This window comes from Cucurbita moschata, unplaced genomic scaffold, assembly GCF_002738365.1.
Source record: "Cucurbita moschata cultivar Rifu unplaced genomic scaffold, Cmos_1.0 Cmo_Scf00044, whole genome shotgun sequence".
NCBI classification, from domain to species: Eukaryota; Viridiplantae; Streptophyta; class Magnoliopsida; order Cucurbitales; family Cucurbitaceae; genus Cucurbita; species Cucurbita moschata.
In genome coordinates this window covers 2,417,651-2,440,689 of record NW_019268560.1, presented here as the reverse complement: position 1 = coordinate 2,440,689, position 23,039 = coordinate 2,417,651, and the positions used below count along the sequence as shown (strand labels likewise).

Genomic DNA, 23,039 nt, shown 5'->3' with positions numbered 1-23,039 from the left:
GAAGGGCGTGAGTTCAAATCCCATAGCTGTCACAAACTTTTTTTATTTTTTTTTCATCAATGAATTTTTCTATAACCATACAACATTGAGCATTTCCTCAGTGAATTTTTCAATTTTGATTTTCAACAATGGGACAGTTTGGCCGAGTGTTCTAAGGCGCCAGATTTAGGCTCTGGTCCGAAAGGGCGTGGGTTCAAATCCCACAGCTGTCACAAATTTTTTTTTTCTTCAATGAATTTTTCTATAACCATACAACATTGAGCGTTTCCTCAGTGAATATTTCTATTTTGATTTTCAGCAATTGGACAGTTTGGCCGAGTGGTCTAAGGTACCAGATTTAGGCTTTGGTTCGGAAGGGCGTGAGTTCAAATCCCATAGCTGTCACAAACTTTTTTTATTTTTTTTTCATCAATGAATTTTTCTATAACCATACAACATTGAGCATTTCCTCAGTGAATTTTTCAATTTTGATTTTCAACAATTGGACAGTTTGGCCGAGTGGTCTAAGGCGCCAGATTTAGGCTCTGGTCCGAAAGGGCGTGGGTTCAAATCCCACAGCTGTCACAAATTTTTTTTTTCTTCAATGAATTTTTCTATAACCATACAACATTGAGCGTTTCCTCAGTGAATATTTCTATTTTGATTTTCAGCAATTGGACAGTTTGGCCGAGTGGTCTAAGGTACCAGATTTAGGCTTTGGTCCGAAAGGGCGTGAGTTCAAATCCCATAGCTGTCACAAACTTGAACATTGAACATTTCCTCAGTGAATTTTTCAATTTTGATTTTCAACAAGGGGACAGTTTGGCCGAGTGGTCTAAGGCGCCAGATTTAGGCTCTGGTCCGAAAGGGCGTGGGTTCAAATCCCACAGCTGTCACAAATTTTTTTTTTCTTCAATGAATTTTTCTATAACCATACAACATTGAGCGTTTCCTCAGTGAATATTTCTATTTTGATTTTCAGTAATTGGACAGTTTGGCCGAGTGGTCTAAGGTACCAGATTTAGGCTTTTGTTCGGAAGGGCGTGAGTTCAAATCCCATAGCTGTCACAAACTTTTTTTATTTTTTTTCATCAATGAATTTTTCTATAACCATACAACATTGAGCATTTCCTCAGTGAATTTTTCAATTTTGATTTTCAACAATGGGACAGTTTGGCCGAGTGGTCTAAGGCGCCAGATTTAGGCTCTGGTCCGAAAGGGCGTGGGTTCAAATCCCACAGCTGTCACAAATTTTTTTTTTCTTCAATGAATTTTTCTATAACCATACAACATTGAGCGTTTCCTCAGTGAATATTTCTATTTTGATTTTCAGCAATTGGACAGTTTGGCCGAGTGGTCTAAGGTACCAGATTTAGGCTTTAGTTCGGAAGGGCGTGAATTCAAATCCCATAGCTGTCACAAACTTTTTTTATTTTTTTTTCATCAATGAATTTTTAGGGCGTGAATTCAAATCCCATAGCTGTCACAAACTTTTTTTATTTTTTTTTCATCAATGAATTTTTCTATAACCATACAACATTGAGCATTTCCTCAGTGAATTTTTCAATTTTGATTTTCAACAAGGGGACAGTTTGGCCGAGTGGTCTAAGGCGCCAGATTTAGGCTCTGGTCCGGAAGGGCGTGGGTTCAAATCCCACAGCTGTCACAAATTTTTTTATTTTTTTTTCTTCAATGAATTTTTCTATAACCATACAACATTGAGCATTTCCTGAGTGAATTTTTCAATTTTGATTTTCAACAATGGGACAGTTTGGCGAGTGGTCTAAGGTACCAGATTTAGGCTTTGGTTCAAAAGGGATGGGTTCAAATCTCATAGCTATCACAAACTTGAACATTGAACATTTCCTCAGTGAATTTTTCAATTTTGATTTTCAACAAGGGGACAGTTTGGCCGAGTGTTCTAAGGCGCCAGATTTAGGCTCTGGTCCGAAAGGGCGTGGGTTCAAATCTCACAGCTGTCACAAATTTTTTTTTTCTTCAATGAATTTTTCTATAACCATACAACATTGAGCGTTTCCTCAGTGAATATTTCTATTTTGATTTTCAGCAATTGGACAGTTTGGCCGAGTGGTCTAAGGTACCAGATTTAGGCTTTTGTTCGGAAGGGCGTGAGTTCAAATCCCATAGCTGTCACAAACTTTTTTTATTTTTTTTTCATCAATGAATTTTTCTATAACCATACAACATTGAGCATTTCCTCAGTGAATTTTTCAATTTTGATTTTCAACAATGGGACAGTTTGGCCGAGTGGTCTAAGGCGCCAGATTTAGGCTCTGGTCCGAAAGGGCGTGGGTTCAAATCCCACAGCTGTCACAAATTTTTTTTTTCTTCAATGAATTTTTCTATAACCATACAACATTGAGCGTTTCCTCAGTGAATATTTCTATTTTGATTTTCAGCAATTGGACAGTTTGGCCGAGTGGTCTAAGGTACCAGATTTAGGCTTTTGTTCGGAAGGGCGTGAGTTCAAATCCCATAGCTGTCACAAACTTTTTTTATTTTTTTTTCATCAATGAATTTTTCTATAACCATACAACATTGAGCATTTCCTCAGTGAATTTTTCAATTTTGATTTTCAACAATGGGACAGTTTGGCGAGTGGTCTAAGGCGCCAGATTTAGGCTCTGGTCCAAAAGGGTGTGGGTTCAAATCCCATAGCTGTCACAAACTTTTTTTTATTTTTTTGTCATCAATGAATTTTTCTATAACAATACAACATTGAGCATTTCCTCAGTGAATTTTTCAATTTTGATTTTCAACAATGGGACAGTTTGGCCGAGTGGTCTAAGGCGCCAGATTTAGGCTCTGGTCCGAAAGGGCGTGGGTTCAAATCCCACAACTGTCACAATTTTTTTTTCTTCAATGAATTTTTCTATAACCATACAACATTGAGCATTTCCTCAGTGAATTTTTCAATTTTGATTTTCAACAATGGGACAGTTTGGCCGAGTGGTCTAAGGTGCCAGATTTAGGCTTTGGTCCGAAAGGGTGTGGGTTCAAATCCCATAGTTGTCACAAACTTTTTTTATTTTTTTTTCATCAGTGAATTTTTCTATAACCATACAACATTGATGATTCACTTCTATAACCATACAACATTGAGTGTTTCCTCAGTGACTTTTTCTATTTTGATTTTTAGCAATTGGACAGTTTGGCCGAGTGGTCTAAGATGCTAATGTTATGCTCTGGAAAGGGCTTGGGTTCAAATCCTACAACTATCACAATTTTTTAATGAACCATACAACATTGAGTGTTCCCTCAGTAAATTTTTCTATTTCAAGTTTTAGCAATTGGATAGTTTGGCCACGTGGTATACGGTGCCAGATTTAGGCTCTGGTCCGAAAGGGTGTGGCAGTTGTCACCATTTTTTAATGAAGCATACAACATTGCGCTTTCCCTCCGTTTATTTTTCTAGATTTAGGCTCTGGTTTGGAAGGGCATGGGACCCTCTTTAGCACGATGGAGTCACCATTTTTTAATGAAGCATACAACATTGCGCGTTCCCTCCGTTTATTTTTCTAGATTTAGGTTCTGGTTTGGAAGGGCGTGGGACCCTCTTTAGCACGATGAAGTCCAACATTTATTGGACACATATCAAACACCTCGAATAAATTTTGGGAGTTAAATGCACCAAACTCATTTTCTTAATGCAATGCATACACTTATAAGCTTTGAATGCTCTTTTGTACAAATCTTGTATAAATATGATACATATTTTAATAAATGTATCCTTCTATTTCTATCCATACTCGTAGCTTCCCATTTTCTTGCTAAATTCACAAAATCAACCTATCTTTTCAATCGTTGGAATAATTCAAATAATCTGAATATGTTTCAATTATGCAACAAAAAAAATTGCCCAATATCCAAATCTTATACACAATCACTTCACTTTTCCTCAAAAGTACGTAGAAAAATCATCTTTCCATTTTCAAGTTCTCCATCTGTAAAACCATCTCCAAAAGTGACTTATTGAAATCAATGGATAGATAATCAGTTTCATAAACTAAACCAGTGAATCAGAACCAACAGGACCAGTACCATTTGAATGTTTGAATTAGAGATGAATTTGAAGGCATCAGGACCAGTTTTTTCTCACAAGTTTTTCTACCTTCAAACAATGAACATGAAATTGAAGGTACTGATGTATTCACGAGAAAATAGAGCTAAATAATGGCCATTATGGACCCACAAAGGGAAATCAAAGCTTCAATTAAACTGCTCATGCTAGTGAAATTAAGATGAATTATGCACAAACCAAAGTGATAATGAAGCGGGATTATTACCTATTATTATGCAGGAGGATCATTCAGCAAGAAATCCTCTACAGTTGAAGGGAATTCCAATCCTTCCAAACAATGATCGCTGCCATTAGAAGCAAAAACAGCCTTCCCCATCAGTAAATACGCCAATCTAAGAGGCTCTAATCTCTCTGCTTCACCGCCACCAGTCCAGAAGTAGTGAATCCATCCATTTAGCCTCTCCACCTCCTTTCCACATTTGGGGCCTTTTAGGCCAACGATCTTACTGTAAAACCCGCTTTCACAACCCTCACAGCCATTACAACCACTCCGAGCACCCAATTCCTGTTCTTCAAACGAATCCCCTAACCCTAGAAGTTGAACCAGCCGTTGAATGTCATCTACAGGCCGGTTTTGGCCACAATCGATGAGATTCGGGCTATTCGATTCTGATTTCAGATCTGAGGAATTCGAGAGGAATTCGGGAGGCGGTTCGCTGCTTTCTTGTAAGGAGGAGGTTGTGTTGGTTTGGGGCAAATGAAGGTACATGGGAGTGCTCAGGGACTCTTCGACCGATGAAGAAGAACTGATTTCTACTGGCAATGACGGTGCTCTTCGTGGCGATGGTGGACGAAGAGCGTCCCGTTGCGATGGATTGTCTAATTTAAGGCGTTTTTCGACCTGTGTAGTGAATCAATTTAAGAAAAATATGGGGAAAAACAGGGGAGAGGGAGGGAAAATTGAATTGAAATTGGGAGTTACCTGCTTAAGAGACGAAAAGAAACTGGAGTGCAGAGATATAGACGGCGCCGGTGGCGGTGGCGGTGGCGGCATTTTTTCACCCATGAAGCTGCGGCAATTTCTCGGATGGCCAATACACACGACGAGAGGCAAAGCTGTCGAACAAAAATTTGGTGCCAAATTTCGCGCGCAGCGCGCACATATATTCACACACACGTATTAAATTGTAAAAATTTGAAATTTAATTCATAAACTTTTATTTCTTACACTTTTAAATTTATAAATTATTTAAATTTTGATATTTCTTAAAATTTGCTAATGTACTATGCAAATAACTGAAGACAATCCTTACGAATCAAATCAACACGAGTCCTTTTTTAAGTAATTAAGCCACTGATGTACACCTTTTGGATACAAATGGTAATTTTTAATTCTTTTAAACCTTTCTTCATCATCCTATGATCACTCTCATTTGATTATAGTCTCCGTTCATTTATATATCTCTAATTTACTCCAATGTCACTTTCTTTTTTCTTTTTAATTCAATATATAAGTGTGTGAGATTCTTACAATGAATCCTCACTGGTAGATGATATTGCCATTTTTACTCGTTACGTATGATCCTCTCTAACAAATGTGGGATCTCACAATCAGTTTTGCTTCAAGTTTAATTTGTCAATCATTTTTTACAATGAATCCCCTCTGTAGGTCCGGCGTTCTGGTGGCATATCGTCTGATCTCTGCCTCTAATACCCATCACGGGTTGATATTGTCCGTTTTGGCCCTGCTAGAGATAGATTTTCACACTCTTATAAGGAATGTTTCGTCCGCCTCTCCAATCAACGTAAGATCTCACACCAATAATGTTGGTTACAACTAGTTTATTGCATTCGTGAGTGTTGTTTATCAATCATTGTTTTTTTTTTTTTTTTTTTACTTTCTTTCTATTTTCGCTTGCATCTTAGTCTAGTTTAAAATTTTCACCACCAAAGTCATGAAACTAAATCTTTCTCACACTTGTCATTGTTAATAGCGACAACGAAAAATTCATTGGTTTTCGCATAGAACCTACTTTTGAGAGTCGGGTTTGTAATTTTGATAATGGTGGTTGGAATCTTTGTTCCATACGACAAGATAATTGGGATAAGGAAGTGTAGATCATGATATCTTATCCAATATCTCAAATAAATCTTGGATACCAAGAAATTTCACTCAGCTAAAGATTACAATATCTGGTGCCGCAGCTGCCGATGGTTCTTGATTGGCTGACAACTAGGACAACACGATATGCCGAATTTAATTTAAAAAGAAAAAATTTATTCTAGCCATAAGAATCTCGACGTGGAGATTCATAGCCAATGAAATCATACACGTTGATTTTCCCACGATAACAATATTCTGTATTTAAAAACTGAATCTCAACGGCTTTCTCATCACTACACCAGCTAACAACTTTGAACGCATTTCATTTCTGTGATCCTTTCTTGCAATGGCGGCCTCTGCAATGGCTCTCTCCTCTCCGTCGCTTGCCGGGAAGGCAGTGAAACTCACTCCCTCCTCCTCGGAGATTGTCGGCAATGGCAGAGTCAGCATGAGGAAATCCGCCGCCAAATCTGTTTCTTCTGGAAGCCTATGGTACGGACCTGACCGTGTCAAGTATTTGGGTCCATTCTCCGGCGAGTCTCCGTCCTACCTCACCGGGGAGTTCCCCGGTGACTATGGCTGGGACACTGCCGGACTTTCTGCTGACCCTGAGACCTTCGCCAAGAACCGTGAGCTCGAAGTTATCCACTCCAGGTAAGAACTCAATAGCCCAACTTTACTTTAGGCCCATCATAAACAAAATTTTCAAAGAAAAAAGGATTTTTTTTAGAAGGGTTGGGAGGGAGTTTGTTGATCATGAATTTATAAGTACCAAATAACGACGTCTTCTAAAAAACCCAAAACAAAGTCACTAGAGTTTATGTTAAAAGTGAATAATATTTAAGATCGTGAAGATCAGTGATTGCTAACATGTTATCAATATCATGTCCTTAACTTAATTACGTCAATGGAATCTTCAAATGTCGAACAAAAAACGAAAGTATAGTCAAAAGTGATTCTTTGTTCGAGGACTCCAGAAAATATAGTCGAGCCTCGATTGTTCAAGGGATCCATAAGCCTTAGTAGAGGCTTTATAGTGTAATTTGTTCGGAGGTGTCATGCCCTTTTAACTTAGTCACGACAATAAAATCTTAAATCTGGAACAAAGAATGAAGTACAGTCAAATGTGACTCAAATATCAAACAAAGAGTATTCTGGGAGGATTGTTGGGAAGGAGTTTCGGGTTAAATGATCATAAGTTTATAAGTAAGGAATACAACTACATTGTTACCAGATCCATGATTCCTAACATTTTTTTCTTTTCTTGGGTCGGCCATTTTACAGGTGGGCTATGCTCGGAGCATTGGGGTGCGTGTTCCCGGAGCTTCTATCCCGCAACGGCGTGAAGTTTGGGGAAGCGGTGTGGTTCAAGGCAGGTTCACAGATCTTCAGCGAAGGTGGGCTCGACTACTTGGGGAACCCGAGCTTGATCCACGCCCAAAGCATTCTAGCCATTTGGGCATCGCAGGTGGTTCTGATGGGGGCGGTGGAGGGATACCGTATTGCGGGTGGGCCATTGGGGGAGGTGACGGATCCGATATACCCGGGTGGGAGCTTTGACCCGTTGGGACTTGCAGATGACCCGGAAGCCTTTGCAGAGCTGAAGGTGAAGGAGCTTAAGAATGGAAGACTGGCCATGTTCTCCATGTTTGGCTTCTTCGTTCAGGCCATCGTGACTGGAAAGGGCCCATTGGAGAATCTTGCCGATCACCTTGCTGACCCAGTCAACAACAATGCTTGGGCTTACGCCACCAACTTTGTCCCTGGAAAATAAGCTATAATTGTTTGTTCCTAGAGTGCTTTCGAGAACGAAACGACTGCGCTTTGTTAATTTTAGTTCTCCATCTTTAAACCAAAATCAAATGAAATAACATGTGGTTCTATATCCAAATTAATTCTAATGAGATAAAAGAGCTCACGAAAGGAAGATCGTTCGAGGACAATCGATATTAAATTATAAGTTTAGTTCTAAATTTTGAAATTTTTAAACTGTGACAAATCTAATGGAGAAAGGAACAAAAACATTCATTATAAGAATGTGAAAACTTCTTCTTAATAGATGCTTTTTAAAATTGTGAAGATATAACGAGTCAAAATAAACAATTTTAATTTTGTGTCAATAGATCTCTCTAACTTTAAAAAGTATGTAACGAGTGATTAAATCAAATTGGGTGTTCTATAAGCTCTTAAAGTTTCAATATTGTATCTCATATAGTGTAACCACGACTAGCATAGCAGATATTGTCCTCATTGGGCTTTCCCTTTCGTGCTTGTCTCAAGGCTTTAAAACGTGTCTGCTAGGGGAAGGTTTCCACACCTTTATACATGGTGTTTTGTTCTCCTCCCCAACTAATGTGAGACATCACAATCTACCCCCCTTCGAGGCTCAGTGTTCTTGCCGGCACTCTTTCCTTCCTCCAATCGATGTGGGACCACCCCCAAATCCACCCAATTCAGGGCCAGCGTCCTTACTGACACAGCGCATCGTGTCTACCCCCTTCGAAAAATGGTGAGAAAGTTGGCACATTGTCCGGTGTCTGACTCTGATACCATTTGTAACGACCCAGATCCACCGCTAGCCGATATTATCCTCTTTGGAGTTTTCCTGTTGGGCTTCCCCTTGGAGACGTTAAAAGGGAAAACCCAAATAGGACAATATCTAGTAGTGGTGGATGTGGGTAGTTACATATATATATAGTATTTATTTTTTAAAATTCATAAACCTAATAAATACAAGCAAAATTAAAAAAACATTCGTAATATCGTATACGATCAATATTCATTAAACTAACCATATCATATTCATTCACGAATCGCATCACGATTTTCAACCGTAGAGGACTCATTCAAATCATCAAGATAATTCTGATAACCATAAGAAACAAACCCCCACACAGCCAAAATCATGGACACAATTTTGATGCCATCCATTTTGTCATGAAAGAAAACGACAGCAAAAACAGGCACAACGGGCAAACCCAAAGCGCTTATGGCGTTGGAAAAGAGAGAAGAAACTTCAAAAATGAGGCCCACACAGCCAACCGAGAAAAGCTGCCAACTTATGGCTGTCCAAACCAAAGTCATTACGTACGAAGCCTTACCCAAATGAAACCCATCCATTTCCCCTTTCAAACTTCTCCATTCCCCACTTGCAAAGAAGCCTATCAATATGGCTGAGCTTGACACAATTGATTGGTAAATTATCATGTCCATAACTGCCTTGAAAGTCTCCTTTTTTATTACTTTCTTGAAGGCTAATTGGGTTAATGACAACATCAACCCGTACCCGGCCGAGGCCGCCACCGTGCAAACAAATCCTGTAATCAACGTGAACATGTCGATATTTAGGTTAAATGATATACATTGACGGCGATTTAGAATCTTACCTGTAATGAACTTAGCTCGAGAAGCGGGGTGGTTAGGGCCATCGGAGGCACCGTCGGAGACGGGTTCGGGTTGAAACATGAGGAGAGAGGAGGAGATGGTGAGAAGAACAAGAGAATTGAGGATGAAAGGGGTGAAGATAAGGGAGTTAAGGAAGTAAGAAAAGAAGGCATTGAAGGCCAATTGTGAGGCACAAATGAGGGAGTAGGTTGACACAGGAAGGTACATCAGGCCCACGGAGTAAAGAAAGCAACCAATGGCAACAAGGAGACCGAGAGAGACATAGAGAAAGGCAAGTTTTGTAGCCGTGGGTGGGTTTGATTGGAGGGTGATGTTTGAGGATGGGGTTTTGGGTGATTTTATCATGTAGAGTGGGAGGAGAATGGGAAAGCCTATCAATGTAACTAGAGTTGCCAACCATTTGCTTTTGCCACCTTTGTCAAAGTAGAGCCTCCCAAGCATGGTTCCCACTGATTGGCCTGCAATGAGCAGCACCGTGTAAACACCAATTCTCAGCCATCTTCTGTAATTTACTTTGATTCTCGGGTTTCTCCTCCGTTGGCTTAGGTTAATGGAGCTCGTTTGCTTTCTCGGACTCGCTTTCTCGTCTTCTTTTTCATACAACAACAACAATTACAAAACATGTCAAATGTTTCAAAATCGGCACAACAATTAACGTGTAAAAATCGAAAGATACACATGACATCATTCACGTAAATTAACATAACAGTTAACAGCTATCATGTTAATTTTTTATTTCAAGGGCACTGGTGGAACAAGTTTCACATTTATTGATTCCCGCCTTTGGATCTTGGTGGAGGTTTGGGAAAGTTTAACCCATAGATGACTATTTGAGCACAATTGCTCCTCTTCGCCTCTCAGCTAGGTCGTCTGCAAGCAGTTCTTCTCGAGCCGTCGCCAACCATTGTTGTCCCATTCTTTAGTGAACTGGAGCGCAACCATCTGAACTAGCTAGAAGCTATTGCTTCGAGTCGAAACACTAAAAAGAAAGACGAAGAAATGCAACGGTATGGGATCCAAGGGACCCCACCGCTCGTGCACACAGCGGAAAAAAACCAAAATTTATAGATATATGTTTGAATTTGAGTTGACTAAGACTTACCACCAAATTGAAGCCTCAATTCCCCAACATCTCCCATGCCCTAAAGTTGGAAGAAATTTTGTAGAGAGAGAAAAATGAGAGAATGGAGAGAGATGAGAGATGGAAGGTCTTAAATAGGGAAGGGGATGGGACACAAATTAAAGTACTTGAGCGGTGATGGTATTTTAGTAACAGTCCAATGAGAAAAAAGGAAAAGAAAAATAATCGTGTTATAGGTTTAGATAAGGATAAATTAGCTGTCACAGGCAAAAAGACAGTGATTTTTGTCCTAAATTAAAAACATTGGATTAATTAATTCATGTACCTCTTTGCTTTGATTTTATCGTATATGAAAACGACCACTGATGTAACAACTACTACTGTGTTACTAATTAACATTAAATTCCTAATCTTTCTTTTCTTATTTTTATTTTATTTATTAAAAAAAAAAAACTTTCAACTTAGTTTTATAGAAATTATCTGATAGTAACTAAATTGATAGTTTGGTATTAAGTTTCAAAACTGGATACCCATAAATCAAAATAGATTGTTATATCTAAATTAGTCGATGAGCTTCTCTTCAAATCAGGTACATGGGAGCATTGAAGATCGAGTTGGTCACCAAAACGATAAAAACAAAATTAAAAGGTTGTGATTTGGTCAAACAATCGACAATCTGATCTACTCGTGAAGTATGATGAAGATCAAATCAGTACCAGAAACACTTGATCTCGATCGTCAATTTCAATATGTTTTGTGTGAGTAGAAAGATAAAATTGGGTCGAAGCTCATGAAGGAGAGAGAAAGAAGCGAAATTAATCTCAACAAAGGACAACCCTTGTTGGATTGGGCAAACCCCATAGGTGCATAGAGCCAAAATGAACAAAATAATTTCTAACCGACGTATGATTATATGAATAGACTATTCAATCAATATCTTTGTATCGGAGGAACAAATCAAATCGAACAACCGACCGAAATTGATTCGATGGATTTTTGTACAAAAATGACTAGAGTCGATCTGGTTAAAAGTAAAATTAATTAATAGGTCGGTTTAAATGGACCACCAATAAGTAAAATGTTTTAACTTGTTTTAACTTGTTGGAGTTTATTCAGTCCAATTATCTTCTCTTCTTTCACATATGTCTCGTTCTCTAGCTTGATGTCTTCTTTCATATATGTTAATTTAAAATCTATTTTTTTTTCAAAATAAAATAATTAATTTTAATATGGATTTCAATTTCAATATTAATGAATTAATGAATATTTTGTATTAAATAAAATTTTCTTTACAACAATAAATAAATAACAAATAACTTATAAAATTTAATTTACACCATCCTCTAATTCTTAATAATTCTTAAACACGGGTTAGGACGTACCTTGCTCTTTCATTTTAATATTCGTTAACGTTAAGTCAATTTATACCTACTTCAACGATTCTTGTTCAACAACTAATCAATTTCATTACATTTAATAATAATATTAGATATCCGATCACAAATATTAAATACCTCAAATATTTATGCTAACAATTGAGTTGATGAATGCATTCCTGCACCAAGACTAGAATTAGTTACAAGAATGGGATTCAAAGGGCAAAGGCGTAATAATGTTAAATCCCTCAAAGCGAGATTCGTAATTCAAGCGACCTATATCACATTATAACTTATCTGTTCACAACGATAATGTTAGTAGTTGTTATATGAACGATGAACAGACGAACCAAAACCATAGAAATATAGTATTTAAAGTGACAAAAATGTGATAAAAATGTAAAAATCAAACTAGGGCTAATATTCGAGTAAACGCGTTGATGAGATTCATCGAGGATAATATTTGTATTCTATTTGATTATTACGAATATTGCAATCATATTTCAGAATACCGCAGAAACTAACACCTACATTTTCTTAATCAAGAGGAGTAAGACAGATAGATAGTTAAAAAAGTGGTATGAGAATTGAATTGCAATTTGTACCTGAATTAGGGACTTGGAGCAAAGTAGGATCTAAAGATGATTTGTTCAATTGAATATATTTAAATCCGGTGGAATCTTTGCTTTAAAGTTGTTCCACGAGAGATTCAAGTATCTCAAGTTTATGTGAAATCTCATTTCTGCAAGGAAGTTGCCTTCTAATCGGTCAAGAACAGGTCCATCCTTGTGAGCTTCTCATATAGTCTGTTTAATCGTTTGGAGACAAATCAATCTCCTCCAAACCCAGGTCATGGATGACTGAATTGATTGCTCTGCAACTTGAGCTCCTTCCGGTTAAGGATGGACCCTAAAATTTATTTTCAATCAATTTTCGTTGCCGAGAACCGAAGGAGACGACTAAATGATTCCTTCGTTTGGTTCTTCAATCACTTCATCTTCTTGGTCGACAAAGCTAGTAATCACTCGTTTGCATCAAGATGTTCCTTGGCTCGACTCGTTAGTCCTCTCTTCTTAGAATAATGGTTATGTTAATCCTCTGCATGTTTGTTCGTCTTTCGTTTGCTAGATTGAAGGTCTCTGTCTCGCCGGAGTTTATGTCCGACGAGACAAAACCGTTTGTCTTCCACTCTTCATTTCGTGTGTCCTTACTGGTGAGGTCTAAGGGTTCGTTGGAGGCTGACGTTTTCATAGTCGTCAGAGTTTGGGTTACACTCGCCGTAAAATTTTGATGTTCTCAATTTTTTCTTTCCTTTTTTGTCCTTACCTTATGTTCATGTTTACAAATGTAAATGAGAGCCATATCTAACTTTTTGTGTCTACAAATGTAAATGAGAGATCTAAATTCTTGTGTTGACAAATGTGAATAGATACTCATATGTAACTTTTTCTTTGGGAAGAAATGCACACAGATAATTTATTTTTTATTCTTCTCTTACTTCCCTTCTCCTTCCTCAATAAATAAATTAAAATTAGTAAGAAACACACCATACTGTCAATATTTCTAGCCTAAATTTATCTTCTTATCCATCTGTCTTTCAAAATGTTTAGCATCTGTCTTTCAAAATGTTTAGCTTTTTCAGCTTCTTTATTACGTCTTTTTTGCATGACATTGTTTTGTATAACATTTCTTATAATATTACAGTCTCCTTGAATAGAAAGGGAGACTACGTAACATGGGTGCCGCTGTAGCAGCGACACCAAATAATAGGAGTATATTATGAATACATAAAAGTTGAATCGTCCAAAACGTTTATTACATTAATGGGTGACGATGCATCTACCACAACTATAATTGGAATAGAAGCCAGGACACTGGCTTTGTAACATTTGCAACCTTCGGTAAGCTATTGTCAGGATTTTTTTGAAATGTTAACGAAGATTGCAAATGTTGGTAAAGGTTAACGAAGGTTGCAAATGTTCCAAAGACAGTGTCCTGGCTCCTATTACCAACTATCGTTATGGTAAATGCATCGTCACCCGTTAATGTAATAAACGTTTTGGACGATCTTTTATGTATTCATAATGTTAAACCTAGAGTTACTGTTATTCGATGCTGCTGCTATAGCAGCTGATGGTTACGTAGTCTCCCTTTCTATCTAAGGAGACTGTAATATTATAAGAAATGTTATACAAAACAATATCATGCAAAAAAACGTAATAAAGAAGAAGCTGAAAAATAGAGAATACCTCAGTTTTACGGCGAACTTAACCCAAACTCAGGGGATTATGAAAATGTCAGCCTCCAATGAACCCTCAAATCTCACCTTTAAAAAAAACAGAAATGAAGAGTGAAAGACAAAATTTAGCAAATTAGTTACAAACATAGAGATGGAGAACACCCAAGTTTTCCGGCAAGTGTTCCGGTGACTTCGAAAATATCAGCCTTCACCGAAGCCTTAGACCTCACCTGTAAGGATAGAAACCACTAAATAGATGAAAATAATTTATGGCGAAATCAAGAATCCTCATCTCAGGTATTGCAACTAGATTATTAAGACCTACATTATTCGAAGCTCACCTCACGTTCTTGCCTGTTTCTTGCTTGAAATGAACGATCCAAACACTCAGACCGCTCCTCTCGATCCTCTGAGTAGATCTGGTAGGAGACTTGAGAGCAGAGAGATGGAGAGTGAAAAAGGGAAAGAGAGAGAAAATTGTCGTTCACAAGGGCAAGGGCAATCAAAGACAACAGTAGAGGTCTTGTTGGTTGGGTCACAATAAGAAAAAGAGAGAGAAGAGAGAGGAAAAGATCTGATGCCAGCAGTATGAGAATCCTTGACCTAGACGTTCAGTAGTACGAGGAAAGGTGCTTTCACGAATTGCAATTCTTATTTCGTCAAAAACGTCTAAGAACTCAAGGTTAGTCCGTGAATGACTAGGTCGAGATGTTTATTGGGATTTTCTGTGCTAGTGATGTTTTTTTGAGTGATTCTTGGACTTTTACCTCCACCAATGTGAAAGCTGCCAAGATTTGTGTTCGAATCGAAATTTCAAGAAAACACGATTCAAGTAACAATTAGTGTTTTTCTCCAAATTCGAACTCAAATAATAAGACCTTTATATATATAAGTAAAATCTAATGTAGAAATAGAATATGAGATCTACAATATTGGTGGATTCAGATTACGAATTGGAAGATATAAAAATGAGAAGAAAATCGGATCGAAAATGCAAAAAGCTCATGTTTCTAGAAAATTTGAAAAAACACAGGAGGAGAGAGAGAATGCCGCCACGCGTTGGCTGGCGTACGGAGGAGCGTGGCAAGACAAACGAGTGACACGTGGCGACCGCAGGCTGGAAGACGCGTCAAGTGCGCGCAACCGAGTCGGCCTGAGTCTGAACCGTGCGAATCGAATTGAACTTGCCGCTGGCCCGCGAATGCGAATTGAACCGTGCGAAGTCGTGCGTAATACACCCTCCAGAGCGCGTCAGTCGCGCATGTAGGCACATGAGTACTTTTTTTTTCTCTGTTTGCTTGTTTTTCATCTCGGTTTCGATACTAACCCTATTATTACGTGAATTAGGACATGTCAAAGAAATTCCATAATTTTTGGAATCCTTTCCGTTAAGAAACTCGAGTTTGGGAAGGCAGGCGTCAACCAAGTAACCATTTGGAATCCTACGAGCAGTACTTGCAGGAACCGCTTGGAATAAGCATGCATGCTACCACACCAATAAACTTAGCTAGCCGAACCTAGCATATGAGTATGAAAACCATGGAAATGAAATAGTTAAGAAAATAAATGGAATCTAGATATGAATGATTATGTATCTGTTTAGATTTGAGATTGTGATGATGTATGTATACATGAGGAGGAAGGGAAACTTGTGAAATCTGCGCTCCGGGTGAAGATGGATGTTATCTTCCCGTTGAGTATGTTTGTTTATATTACATGAATTGTTGTATGTTAACTCCAGTGCATGATCGTTGAATAGGAAGGAACTACGAGCTTAGACTATGGCACTTGAGACTATGTAGGCTAGACAAAATCCTAGATTGGGATACCTCTAGAATAAGGTGCATTTAGACCCGCGAAATGATTACCAGCGGATCTAGAGCCCAGAATTCCAAACCACGATAGGTTTGTGAGACCTTGCACGAGAATCCTAGAGAAGAATGAATCAGGTCTAAGTCACCAAGAGTCCGCCTTAGAAAGAATAGTAGGACACCACGGTAATTGTAGGTAGCCCACTAGAGTTGAGCAGTGTGGATAGTGTCATTAGAACCTCCACTTTCCTCTATGCTCTGATATCGTACCGTGGAGACAGAGCTCCGGTACAAAGATTGTTGAGCTTGGCAGATCCGGACAAGGAAGTGTGACAGGTGCCCAGACCCAGTGGTAATAGCTAAGGGGTCTTCTGAACAGGACTCCTGGGTCGTAGAAACCCATCCCTGAGCAGGAGAACATGGTACCACATAGGATGATTTAGTGGCTGACCGGCACACAGGGGTTCGCAACCCCCGATTTTAACAGATGTATGGTCCCGTGGGGGGTTGTCAGCTAACCTCCACGGATGATGTTTAGATAGAGTTACTTATTTAGATCCAACCATACGATCCCCTCAAATTTACTTGTGAGGTTATGCCTCACCTCAAGACACTGATCATCCCACTCCATAAGATGAGCCTTCTAAGATACAGGAAAGAGAGTATTAGTGTAATTAGCTCTCATTAGAACCTAGAGACAAGACCATGGATACCTACTATGATAAAGATGCGAAAATAGCCTACAAGTAGGTTGCTTACTAAATATATTTTTATACTCATCTCTTTTCCCCCTTTTTCTTTTTCAGGTACCAGTCGATACGGGGAGGTGTTCGAGAGCTACACTGTCACAGAGTGGTGTCGTTACGGAGCGTCAGTCCCTTGTTGGCCTTTTAGAGTCTTCTGTATTTCATTTTATATTTGTAATTCCTTTACTTGTTTTAAATTTTACGGGAGAACATAAACAGAGGTCAAGTTGGCTCTAAACCGTTAGAAGGGTGATGGAAGATAAGATAATGTGCACATATTAGGTCAATACAGGATCGAAGCAACAACTCTTATAGTGGCCTAATTATAGATCCCATATATTTTTGTAGGTTTAAGATTCGATCTCTATTAATTTTGTTTAATGAATTCAAGTTCAAACACGACGATGAACTTAGTGAGATTAAGGTCAAACCACTATAAATTCATTTTGGGTTTATGATTAAACCACTAACTCAACCAAATGCCATACCATTACGAAGATTCAAGGATCTCTCAACGAAAGATTGAACGAAACGCCAGTGGTGCAGAATCAGAATGTGCCTGCCGGTGGTGCTCTGCTTTTTTTATTATATCTTCCAATCAAAGATTGGACGAAACGTTAGTGGGGCACCTCAAGTGTTCGACGAAATGCGCCAAAGAGACGTGGGGGCTTTGGAGCGCAATGTTAATGCAACTGCCCGTGTCCTGAAAGGTATGTATAAATGTATGTATATATTTTTGGTATTGTGGGTTTTGATGGGGAGGCATCGATGGTGTTGGTGGGAACATATTCTGCAAGTTGTGTGGTTTATTGCTGAAAGTTCATTAGCTTTTCAAGAGTATGGCTTTATTCTTCATTCCTTCCTTACTACATTTGGTGGGGGGTTTGTCTTGTTGCATGTGGAGTACATAGTTTACGTGCGCATTTAGGTGTCTCTCCTTGGTGCCAGTGCGATGCGCTCATGTTTGTCACCTATATGTGACTCCTTCAAAACAACACATGGCTTGCCTTACTTTACATGTGATTTTCGGGTCCATTTTAGTTTTTAGATTAAATTACGAATTTAATCTATAAACTTTTAAATTCGTGTCAAATAGGTTCTTAAACCTTTAACTTTGTGTCTAATAGGTAATCAACTTATTTGGTATCTTTCAAATTTTAAGAACTTACTGGACACTAAGTTGAGAAGTTTTGTAGAGGTTTGAATTATGTTTTCACGTGAAAGAAGTAAACTGCGGAGAAGTTATACCGAAGATTTGTATGGATTCACTCTTTCATTAGGTTAAAACCATTTCCTACCAATAAGAATGTGGATTACAATGAGTATAATAAAAGAGAACTTTTGCATACTCTCTCAAGAGTATGCCTAACCTTCCTAGTAACCTTTAGTACAATATCATTTAGGAATTAAACTATTTGTTGTGGAAAGATTTGAGGTTGATTTTATTAACCAATTGATATCTCTGATATCTTGTACAACTATCCATGAAAGATAAGAAAAAAACATAATCAATTAGTTATTGATATGAATAATATATACTAATGATGAGATCTTATAGTTGTTGGTATTGATATTTGTCCATTTTTCTTCATAATGAACTTCTGGGATCCTTCTTGGACTTGAAATCATCATGATACTGCTGATAAACGTAGGAAACAAAACCCCAAACCGCCAAAGCCATGGCAACACCTTTCAGCCCACTCATCTTATCATGAAACAAGAACACCGCCGCAACAGGAACTATAGGAAACCCCAGTACACAAACAGCATTGGAAAACAGAGAAGAAACCTCAAATATCAAACCAACACAACCAAGAGTGAAAACCTTCCACAAAATGGCAGTCCAAACCACTGTCATAATGTAAGACACTTTCCCCAACTCAAACTCATTCATCTCCTTCTTCAAACCCCTCCACTCTCCACTCACAAAAAGCCCCACAACAATGGCCAGACAAGCAAAAAACGACCGGAACCAAATCATGTCCACAATAGCCTTGAATGATTCGTTTTTGACGAGCTTGTTGAAGAATAGTTGCGTTAAAGAAAGCACTAGGCCATAGCATGCTGATCCAGCGACGGTGCAGATGAAGCCAATGATGTATTTGGCCTTAGAGGCCTTGTTGTAGGCTGAGCCCTCTGATTCTGTTTGAAAGACAAGGAGGGTTGAGGAGATGGTAAGAACAACAAGGGAGTTGATGATTGAAGGAGTGAACTTTTGGGAATTGAGGAAGAAGGAGAAGATAGCATTGAAGGCTAATTGTGAGGAAGAGAGGAGGGAATAAGTGGAGACAGGGAGGTACATGAGACCAATGGAGAATAAGTAGCAATCTGCAGCTAAAAACAGCCCCAATGAGGCATAAACCAGAGCTAGCTTCAACAGAGTTGGTTGTTGTTCTGTGTGGGAAATATTGTTCCTGTTTGTTCTTCGTTTGGTTGCTCTTATGATGTAATAAGGAAGGAAGATGGGGAAGCCTGCTACTTGGACCAAGGTTCCAAGCCATTTGCTTTTGCCTCCTTTGTCAAAGTAGAGTCTTCCAAGGAGGGTAGCCACTGACTGTCCTAGAAGGAGAAAAATGATGTAGACAAAGATCTTAACCCACTTCTTGTAATTGGCTTTGTGGGTGATTCTTGTTTGGTTGGTGATTGTTTCTGAAGATTCCATGGAGTTTGATCCTTTGGCTATCTGATCTGCTTCTGAGTTATCTAACAATTTAAATAAAATAAGATTAGAAGAGAGAACATAAAATATTTCAATGGCTGCTGACGAGTTGATTCTCCCTTTTTCTTTAAGCTCTTTTCCACTGATACAGAATGGAACAAAAAGCATACAAAATTTCTATCTTCTTTTTAGTCTGCTATTGATTTGCTGGAATTACCTGTAATTTGCAGGCACTTTTCTTGAACTTCTGCCATGGCTGAAAGTGAAGAGCTTCCTGAGAGAGATGGTGAGGAACCTATGAAGAAGAAAGAACAGACCATTCAAAGGATTGATTCATTAGCTCATCATAAGAAGCCTGCAACTTCTTTTTTTTTTTTTCTCAGTGAAGAACAATCCAAAACAATGTTCTTCTCTTTTATCCCCTTCTTGGACGAAAAAGTTGACCCAGTTGTCACAAATGCACCATAAATTGTGAGAAGACAGAAAAATACTTCAATTTGTTTATGATATGAAGAAAATAGTTCAATAAATAGTGTGGAGTTCCTGTGACAGCAACTCTGCTTGGATGGGCTATGAGTGATCAAGTTGATGTGTGGTAGAATCCACTTTTTAGAGAATATAAGACCAAGTTAGAAAAACATTTCTTCTGTTGAAGGTTTGCAAAATACCAAGTTAAGCTAGAATAATTGGTTTTTTAAAAAAGAATAATTTGGTATTGATTGTGACTTTTTTTATTAAAAAAATCTCTGTAACTTTGAAATATTCAATAAATTTAAATAAAATATGTGTAAGATTCTTGGATTATGCTGATGTTTGGCTTATTCGATAAGGTATTATCGAAACATAGAAATAACGATGGAGACTTTGATTTGAATATGTAATTTTACTTTTAATTAAAACAAAATTTTATTTAAGATACTAAAAAAAAATTGTATATTGTTTCTGCATACTAGCCCCTTCTCATTACTCGACATTGATTTTTCCTGAATTACATCGGTGGACTGAAAATGACTTCCTAGCGACCAAATGAAATATTTATGAATTTATTTCGTTGTTGGTAGGTCAATTGGAAAAGTAGCATTTAAGTATGCTTGAAAGACTTAAATGACTTACTGATTGAAGTTTTATGTTCAGAAATTTTGAAATTTTATAACCTTGTTAAGAATTTAATTAATTAATATTAACTAATGATAACCATTTAATATATTAAAGAAAAATTGTAATGAATAGCAAACATTAGGTTATTTGCAAATTTAGCCAAGGAATTTTTAGATTTGCATATATAGAAAAAAGAAATTAAAGCTAAGATTAGGTGGAGGATCGAACCTATTACCTCTTGATCATTCAATATCTAATTGAAACTAACATCACCCAACAGCAGTAGAGTAACAGCAAAGATGACCTATATTATGCATCTATATGTATAAGAATGAGATCATGAAGGAGCTTTAGATCTCTAAACAACATTATCTTTCCAAATACAAAATTGCCACAACAAAGGGACTAAAAAGTGTATAAAAAAGTCTGCAGAAACCACATGAAATAAGAACCTCTGTTCTATTTTTCTCTAAAGTTCTCCAAGTTCTTACATTCTCTCTTTGGTGAAGATTGCAAGAACGCAAAAGTAGGGAAAATGTTGTGTTTCATAGACAAAAAATGGGGTGAACTACTGAGACGAATTTATTATACGACGAACATATCAATAATTTCGGCAGAACTTCAATTTTGAATAATTATAATACATCAAAGGCCAAGGCTACTTCACCAAAATCGGCAATGCTTCTCTTCTTCTGTGGGGGGAGTTGAAATTTGAAAGCATAAAAGAACTTTTGCTATGTTTCCTACAGACTCGTCTTTAAAGCTGAAAAGCTGAAAAGGCCAGCTGAAGGAAGCCTATCGAACGAGTTGGATATACAACCAAAAAGAATTCATCTCCTTTCACTTTTGCACATTTCCAACTGGAAATAAACAATGTAGAAATGGCTCTTTGCATTCACAATAATATCTGAATCATCAATTAGAAATAGCGACTCATCAACTGATAAGTTTAAACAGGATAAAAAGCCAAAAATAAAAAATGAAAAATCAATTTAAAATTCCAAGAAACAGAAGGGAATGCCCTACAGCTGAAAATACTATCCACTAATGACAGTTCCTCAGTAATCCGCAAATAAAAATTGGAACGTGAGTTGAAAAAAATAGTTAGATGATTAGAGATTAACATATACAATTTGAGGTTAGTGATGAGTATTGAACTATGGTTTATCAAATAAGCTCATATGTATTTACCACGACAAAGCAAGTTGGGCAAAGGGCTTACCGTCAAATGAAGAAACCGAAGAAAATCAATGAGATGCTGTATAAGCATAAACCAATTGCACAAGCGGCAAGTAAATTTTGCAGTAGACGCCGATCGTCTTTTGTGGGAATAAAGGCCGCCTTAAGTGTGTTTGTTAATTCAAATATCCGAAGAGAGAGCTGCAAAAGAGAATAAATTTACAAATCATCGTGCAAGAAAATGAAATATTAAAAGTACTATATCTTGCATAAAATAAACGGCCATGTAGATTTTCTCTTACAAATACATAGACTGCTGTAGTGAGCATGAAATTGAGCATAGGATATTCTGGAATGATAGAAAGAAGCCACTTAGGCTGTCCATTGGGTACATTTGATCTGCACAAACAGACCAAGAAAATAAAAATTGCTTGTCTTGAAGATAGAAATCGCATTTTAAATTCCATATAAACTATTCCACTACAGAGCCCATTTTTATCATTACTTGTGAGCCTTATTCAGAAAGAAAAAGAAAATTTGATACTGGCAGAAGAGTTTTAACACATTGTGTTCAAGTCAAAGATACATTCTGATTCATTATCACATCACATTAGAAAGAATGGATTAAATAGAGAGTTGCAAATACCAATAATAATAATGATGATGATAATAATAATAATAATAAATCCTCACCTCAGCCATATATGAAACTGTGAAATGTAAGTTTCAAGGGTAATCTTGCCAAGCCACCTAATGATATAACATAGTTAGACGAAAATATTCCAAGTTCAAATCTAAAAGATCTTATAGTAATTAGAAAAGAAATACATACGCCAAGAGCGTCAAAGAGTAGTTACGGATCTGCTGGGTAAAATTCCGCAGGCAAATATAAACACTAGAATCAAAATATAACGAGATCAGCGATATGATACAAAAAAGAAAAAAAAAAGTAAACAACGAACACTTCTCCAGTACATACGTTATAGGAATCCATGATGTGTAAGGATGATACTTGTTATATGTAATTTTGTCCAGCTTATATATCCACTCATACCACATATAACCAACCTGGAGAAAACAGATGGCATAAAGAAACGCAATTACTAAAAGTAGACTATTGTTGCCACGCAAAAGATATTGCTAGTCACAAGTCCAACTTACGGACAGGGCAACTGTAACTATGCACGCTTTTATAGAGATTCTCTTCTTGGTATCAGCTTCCTCTAACTTCTCCATCCATTTCTCAACCTAGGACATAAAAAAACGATTATCTTAGGGATAGTGAACAAAAAGATTTTTTTTTTTTTTTTTTTTTTTTTT

General features: G+C 37.5%; 5 protein-coding genes, 1 long non-coding RNA gene and 9 other non-coding genes across 17 annotated transcripts in view; 11 read left to right on the top strand and 4 right to left on the bottom strand.

Annotated features, from left to right (window-relative positions):
• Positions 1-132: 132 nt before the first annotated feature.
• On the top strand, positions 133-212 carry TRNAL-UAG. The gene has a single exon. It is a non-coding gene; the product is annotated as a tRNA-Leu (tRNA).
• A 272-nt stretch (positions 213-484) lies between these two features.
• Positions 485-564, top strand: TRNAL-UAG. The gene has a single exon. It is a non-coding gene; the product is annotated as a tRNA-Leu (tRNA).
• Positions 565-795: 231 nt separating this feature from the next.
• TRNAL-UAG lies at positions 796-875 on the top strand. The gene has a single exon. It is a non-coding gene; the product is annotated as a tRNA-Leu (tRNA).
• Positions 876-1,146: 271 nt separating this feature from the next.
• Positions 1,147-1,226, top strand: TRNAL-UAG. The gene has a single exon. It is a non-coding gene; the product is annotated as a tRNA-Leu (tRNA).
• Positions 1,227-1,565: 339 nt separating this feature from the next.
• Positions 1,566-1,645, top strand: TRNAL-UAG. The gene has a single exon. It is a non-coding gene; the product is annotated as a tRNA-Leu (tRNA).
• A 236-nt stretch (positions 1,646-1,881) lies between these two features.
• Positions 1,882-1,961, top strand: TRNAL-UAG. Its single transcript has one exon. It is a non-coding gene; the product is annotated as a tRNA-Leu (tRNA).
• Positions 1,962-2,233: 272 nt separating this feature from the next.
• Positions 2,234-2,313, top strand: TRNAL-UAG. Its single transcript has one exon. It is a non-coding gene; the product is annotated as a tRNA-Leu (tRNA).
• A 452-nt stretch (positions 2,314-2,765) lies between these two features.
• Positions 2,766-2,845, top strand: TRNAL-UAG. The gene has a single exon. It is a non-coding gene; the product is annotated as a tRNA-Leu (tRNA).
• Positions 2,846-2,935: 90 nt separating this feature from the next.
• TRNAL-UAG lies at positions 2,936-3,015 on the top strand. The gene has a single exon. It is a non-coding gene; the product is annotated as a tRNA-Leu (tRNA).
• Positions 3,016-3,950: 935 nt separating this feature from the next.
• On the bottom strand, positions 3,951-5,161 carry LOC111434155. Of its 2 annotated transcripts, XM_023071488.1 has the most exons (3): positions 5,004-5,161; positions 4,287-4,922; positions 3,951-4,111 (listed from the first exon to the last, which is right to left on the bottom strand). In XM_023071488.1, the coding sequence occupies exons 1-2, from the start codon at positions 5,085-5,087 to the stop codon at positions 4,293-4,295; spliced, it is 714 nt and encodes a 237-aa protein (XP_022927256.1). In that variant the 5' UTR covers positions 5,088-5,161; the 3' UTR covers positions 3,951-4,111; positions 4,287-4,292. The 2 variants fall into 2 exon arrangements, with proteins under 2 accessions (XP_022927256.1, XP_022927255.1); XM_023071487.1 differs by lacking the exon at positions 3,951-4,111 and having other exon boundaries at positions 4,264-4,922.
• A 1,251-nt stretch (positions 5,162-6,412) lies between these two features.
• LOC111434154 (chlorophyll a-b binding protein of LHCII type 1-like) lies at positions 6,413-8,016 on the top strand. Its single transcript, XM_023071485.1, has 2 exons — positions 6,413-6,779; positions 7,410-8,016. Exons 1-2 carry the CDS (start codon positions 6,472-6,474, stop codon positions 7,897-7,899), a joined length of 798 nt encoding a protein of 265 aa, XP_022927253.1. The 5' UTR covers positions 6,413-6,471; the 3' UTR covers positions 7,900-8,016.
• An 887-nt stretch (positions 8,017-8,903) lies between these two features.
• On the bottom strand, positions 8,904-10,732 carry LOC111434153 (purine permease 21-like). 2 transcript variants are annotated; one of them, XM_023071483.1, is made up of 3 exons: positions 10,633-10,732; positions 9,512-10,120; positions 8,904-9,442 (listed from the first exon to the last, which is right to left on the bottom strand). In XM_023071483.1, the coding sequence occupies exons 1-3, from the start codon at positions 10,667-10,669 to the stop codon at positions 8,928-8,930; spliced, it is 1,161 nt and encodes a 386-aa protein (XP_022927251.1). In that variant the 5' UTR covers positions 10,670-10,732; the 3' UTR covers positions 8,904-8,927. The 2 variants fall into 2 exon arrangements, with proteins under 2 accessions (XP_022927251.1, XP_022927252.1); XM_023071484.1 differs by having other exon boundaries at positions 9,512-10,117.
• Positions 10,733-17,150: 6,418 nt separating this feature from the next.
• LOC111434122 lies at positions 17,151-19,874 on the top strand. Its single transcript, XR_002708901.1, has 2 exons — positions 17,151-17,493; positions 19,673-19,874. It is a non-coding gene; the product is annotated as an uncharacterized LOC111434122 (long non-coding RNA).
• On the bottom strand, positions 18,167-19,782 carry LOC111434121 (purine permease 21-like). Its single transcript, XM_023071436.1, has 2 exons — positions 19,660-19,782; positions 18,167-19,486 (listed from the first exon to the last, which is right to left on the bottom strand). The coding sequence occupies exons 1-2, from the start codon at positions 19,760-19,762 to the stop codon at positions 18,372-18,374; spliced, it is 1,218 nt and encodes a 405-aa protein (XP_022927204.1). The 5' UTR covers positions 19,763-19,782; the 3' UTR covers positions 18,167-18,371.
• A 1,099-nt stretch (positions 19,875-20,973) lies between the features above and the next one.
• Positions 20,974-23,039, bottom strand: part of LOC111434120 (protein REDUCED WALL ACETYLATION 3-like) — an 8,045-nt gene continuing 5,979 nt past the window's right edge. The window contains exons 11-17 of the mRNA XM_023071435.1: positions 22,881-22,967; positions 22,699-22,787; positions 22,552-22,614; positions 22,413-22,469; positions 22,022-22,118; positions 21,763-21,920; positions 20,974-21,447 (exon numbers count right to left, since the gene is read on the bottom strand). Of these exons, the coding sequence (XP_022927203.1) occupies positions 21,765-21,920; positions 22,022-22,118; positions 22,413-22,469; positions 22,552-22,614; positions 22,699-22,787; positions 22,881-22,967 (549 nt within the window). The 3' untranslated portion in view covers positions 20,974-21,447; positions 21,763-21,764. The remainder of the gene's footprint in view (positions 21,448-21,762; positions 21,921-22,021; positions 22,119-22,412; positions 22,470-22,551; positions 22,615-22,698; positions 22,788-22,880; positions 22,968-23,039) is intronic.

Bases quoted from the DNA above. Each gene is read 5' to 3' on its own strand.
- LOC111434155 (XM_023071488.1), bottom strand. From the start codon at position 5,087: ATGGGTGAAAAAATGCCGCCACCGCCACCGCCACCGGCGCCGTCTATA. The intron at 4,923-5,003 runs GTAACTCCCAAT...TTCACTACACAG, and splicing joins TCTTTTCGTCTCTTAAGCAG to GTCGAAAAACGCCTTAAATT.
- LOC111434154 (XM_023071485.1), top strand. From the start codon at position 6,472: ATGGCGGCCTCTGCAATGGCTCTCTCCTCTCCGTCGCTTGCCGGGAAG. The intron at 6,780-7,409 runs GTAAGAACTCAA...GCCATTTTACAG, and splicing joins CTCGAAGTTATCCACTCCAG to GTGGGCTATGCTCGGAGCAT.
- LOC111434153 (XM_023071483.1), bottom strand. From the start codon at position 10,669: ATGGGAGATGTTGGGGAATTGAGGCTTCAATTTGGTG. The intron at 10,121-10,632 runs GTAAGTCTTAGT...TGTATGAAAAAG, and splicing joins ATTGAGGCTTCAATTTGGTG to AAGACGAGAAAGCGAGTCCG. The intron at 9,443-9,511 runs GTAAGATTCTAA...CGTTGATTACAG, and splicing joins TCGAGCTAAGTTCATTACAG to GATTTGTTTGCACGGTGGCG.
- LOC111434121 (XM_023071436.1), bottom strand. From the start codon at position 19,762: ATGGTCTGTTCTTTCTTCTTCATAGGTTCCTCACCATCTCTCTCAGGA. The intron at 19,487-19,659 runs GTAATTCCAGCA...TTAAATTGTTAG, and splicing joins AAAGTGCCTGCAAATTACAG to ATAACTCAGAAGCAGATCAG.